This window comes from Acomys minous (genome assembly GCF_964271855.1).
Source record: "Acomys minous genome assembly, chromosome: 15".
Classification (NCBI taxonomy): domain Eukaryota; kingdom Metazoa; phylum Chordata; class Mammalia; order Rodentia; family Muridae; genus Acomys; species Acomys minous.
In genome coordinates, this window is record NC_140497.1 from 101,429,065 (window position 1) to 101,432,120 (window position 3,056).

Genomic DNA, 3,056 nt, shown 5'->3' on the forward strand with positions numbered 1-3,056 from the left:
CGCAGCAGACGTGAGCCTGGGCCCGCGCCCACGCCGCGCCCGGGAGGGAGGGAAGGGGGGGGAGGATGGAAGGGAGCGGGCCAGGCCCCGCCCACCCCGGCTCGGGCGGGGGAAGAAGGAGGCGGACAGCCAAGCTGGCGTAACGAAGACTTTACTGAAAACACAAAACCGGCGAACCAAGGATTACGGAGCAGGAATGTGGACTCGCAGCAAAACAAAACCAAACAAAAAGAGAGGGATGGTGTCGGGAGGGGAGAGAGAGAGCGGAGGGGGAGGGGAAGGGAGTAGTTTTTTTTTTCTTCTTCTTCCCGTTTCTTTAAAAAACCAACACAAGGAAACACACACGCAACACGCAACCAACGTTTGTTCCCGAGTAGAAACATAAATAGGGCGGAATCGGACACTCCTGTTCTCTCTTCCAAAAGGGGGGGGGGGGGGGATGAAAGGCAGAGCGTGAGGCTGCGCGCCCCTGGAGTCCCTCCTCGGCGGTACAAAGGGGCTGCCGGGCGCCTTGTGAAACACGCGCGGGGCTGGGGGGAAGGAGGCGGCGCGAGGGCGGGGGTCGTGCGCTCGGGGTCCCCACCCGGAGTTAAGAGGGGTCCGGCTTGTCGAGTCCGGGGGCGCCGAGTCTCGAAGGAGTCCGGGGCGCCCCCCCACCGCTGCGAGTCCGCGCATGCGCCCCGCGCTCGGGCTCAGTACGCGGGGACCTGGTGCTGGGGCAGCAGCTGGCAGCCGCTGTTGACGTGGCTGAGGACTTTCTGTTTGAGCTGCGCCACCTGCTCGCGCAGCAGGCTGGCAGTGGACGCCAGCTCCGTGTTCTGGCTTTTGAGGGTCTTGACTTTCTCCTCCAGGCGCGAGATGCGCTCCAGCTTGCGCTTGCGGCACTTGGAGGCGGCGATGCGGTTGCGCAGCCTCTTGCGCTCCGCCTTGATGCGTTCCTGCGTGTCCATATCGATGGGCGACAGCGGAGGGCTGTCGCCGAAGCTCGGCACGTCCGGCACGGTCTGCGGCTCGTCCTTGAGCGCGGCCAGGCGGGGTGGATGCGGAGGTGGCGGCGGCCCGAGCGCGCCCGGGGGCGGCGGGAAGGGCACTGGCTCCGCGGCGAAGGCCACAGTGGCCGCGCCCCCGGGGGGCCCGGCGCCGCCCGCGAAGCTACTCAGGTTGGCGTAGACTGGGGACTCCGTGGCCCCGGGGGTGGCCGCCAGGTCTCCGGGCGCGGGGGGCGCGGGGGCCCCGGAGGTGGCCGCGGTGGCCGCGCCCAGCTGGCTCTGCTTGTGCAGGTCCTCCAACGCCTTGACGAAGCCCTCGGCGAACTCCTGCTCCTCGCTGGCCGCCACCTTCGGGTAGAGGAACTGCGTACTGGTCGGGGTGGTGGTCACCAGCCCGTTGGACTGGATGATCAGTCTTTCCAGCTCCGGCGACGCAAGTTTGAGCAGCCCAAGATCCGGGGAAGCCAGCAGCCCGTCGGGGGCGCCGTCGGGGCGCAGCGCGGAAGGTGCAGTGGCCGAGCCGGGCTTCAATCCCGCCGCTCCCTGCTCCGCCAGGCTGAGCGTCAGCGCGTCCTTCTTCAGCATGCTGCTCGTCGGAGGCGCCCCGGGGAACGCGCGGCCCGGGGGCGCGAAGCCGCCGCCACCACCACCACCGGGGGCCCCAGAAGCACCGGCGACGCTCGACGACGCACCCGCAGCCAGGCCGCTCAGCGCCTCCTCACCGTAGAAGGGCGTTTCCATCCCCGCCTCCCCCGCCGCGCTCGGCCCCGGGGCGGGGGGAGTGGCCGCGGCCTCCCCGGGGGGCCCCGTGCGCCCCCCAGTCCGCTGCCCGTACTGCCCGGCTCCGCTGCCGGCCGCTCTGGCCCGCGCGACCCGCGTGCACCCTTTATAGCCTCGGCCCCCGCGATGAGCTCACCGCCCCCGCTCGCCATTGGCCCGAAGTGACGTCGTAGATTTGCATAAGAGGGCGGGGCCCGGACGCCCTCGCTCCGTGGTGGCTGCGGCCGCAGTTGCCAGGGGCGACGCTCGCTACATGGCACAACAACGCGCTGCATTGTGGGTTGACGTCATGGGGGCGGGGCTGAACGAGGCCTCGCGGGTCACACGCCCATCGTGGAGTGCTGGGCAGGCTCGGGCTTCCGTCCCCCCCTCCCTACCTCCCCCCGTTTCTTTCTCCTCCCATGTCCCTCCCTTTCCGACTTCTCTCTTTATATCTCTCTTCCGTGTATCTCTCCGACCCGCGCTCGTCCATGTGTCCGTGGCGTGATGGGCGGGGCCTCAGAAGCCCACGCCCTCGGCGTGGTCCCGCCCCCAGACACGCCCACACGCGGCCACGCCCCCTGAAGGGTTGGGCGCCCGCCAGTGCTCCTGGACTGGACTCTGTGCTTGGCAGGTGTCCGGCGCGGTGGGGGAGGGCAGAGGAGGGTCCCTTGGAGAGTCCCCAGAAGTTGCTGTCAGTTTCACAGGGTGGGACCTGACTTCCTGCCTTTTCCGAGGGGAAACTGAGGATGGGCTGTGTGGACCCCAGCCGACCCAGGGCTCCGGACAGCCGCCAGCCGTTGTGGGGTTATTTTTGTTGATCTTTGGTGGAAAATTTAAAAAGGTTTTTTAAATCTTTGTTTTTGGGTTGTTTTAAGACAGGATCTCATCCTGCAGCCTCTGCTAAGCATGAACTCAGCTTTATCTCACCCCCCCCCCCCATCTCACTTTCCCAAGTGTGGCCATAGCAGGCCTGAGCCTCCTCACCTCAGCCTGAATTTCCCACTTTTGTTTTTACGTTTGTGTGTGTGATGTGAGTGTGTGTCTGTGAGTGTGTGCGTGCATGCGCATGTCTGGAGGTCTGAGAGCAGCTGGGATTGGTTCTTCCCCACTGTGATCCCCGGGCTTGACTGCTGGCACCTTTACCCACTGAGCCGGCCCCGTGGCTCTGGTTTGGGGTGTTGTGAGACAGGCTCTCAGTCTGTAGCCCAGATTGACATCCGGAACTCCCCGCTGGTGTGTGCCACTGAGCCTGGCTTCCCATCTGTGTGTCATTTCCACTGTTATGATATGCTGTACACTAGCCAA

General features: G+C 66.2%; 1 protein-coding gene across 1 annotated transcript; it reads right to left on the minus strand.

Moving 5' to 3' along the window:
• Nucleotides 1-135: 135 nt before the first annotated feature.
• JUND (JunD proto-oncogene, AP-1 transcription factor subunit) lies at nucleotides 136-1,857 on the minus strand. Its single transcript, XM_084760267.1, has one exon. It carries the CDS (start codon nucleotides 1,728-1,730, stop codon nucleotides 693-695), a length of 1,038 nt encoding a protein of 345 aa, XP_084616393.1. The 5' UTR covers nucleotides 1,731-1,857; the 3' UTR covers nucleotides 136-692.
• Nucleotides 1,858-3,056: the final 1,199 nt, after the last annotated feature.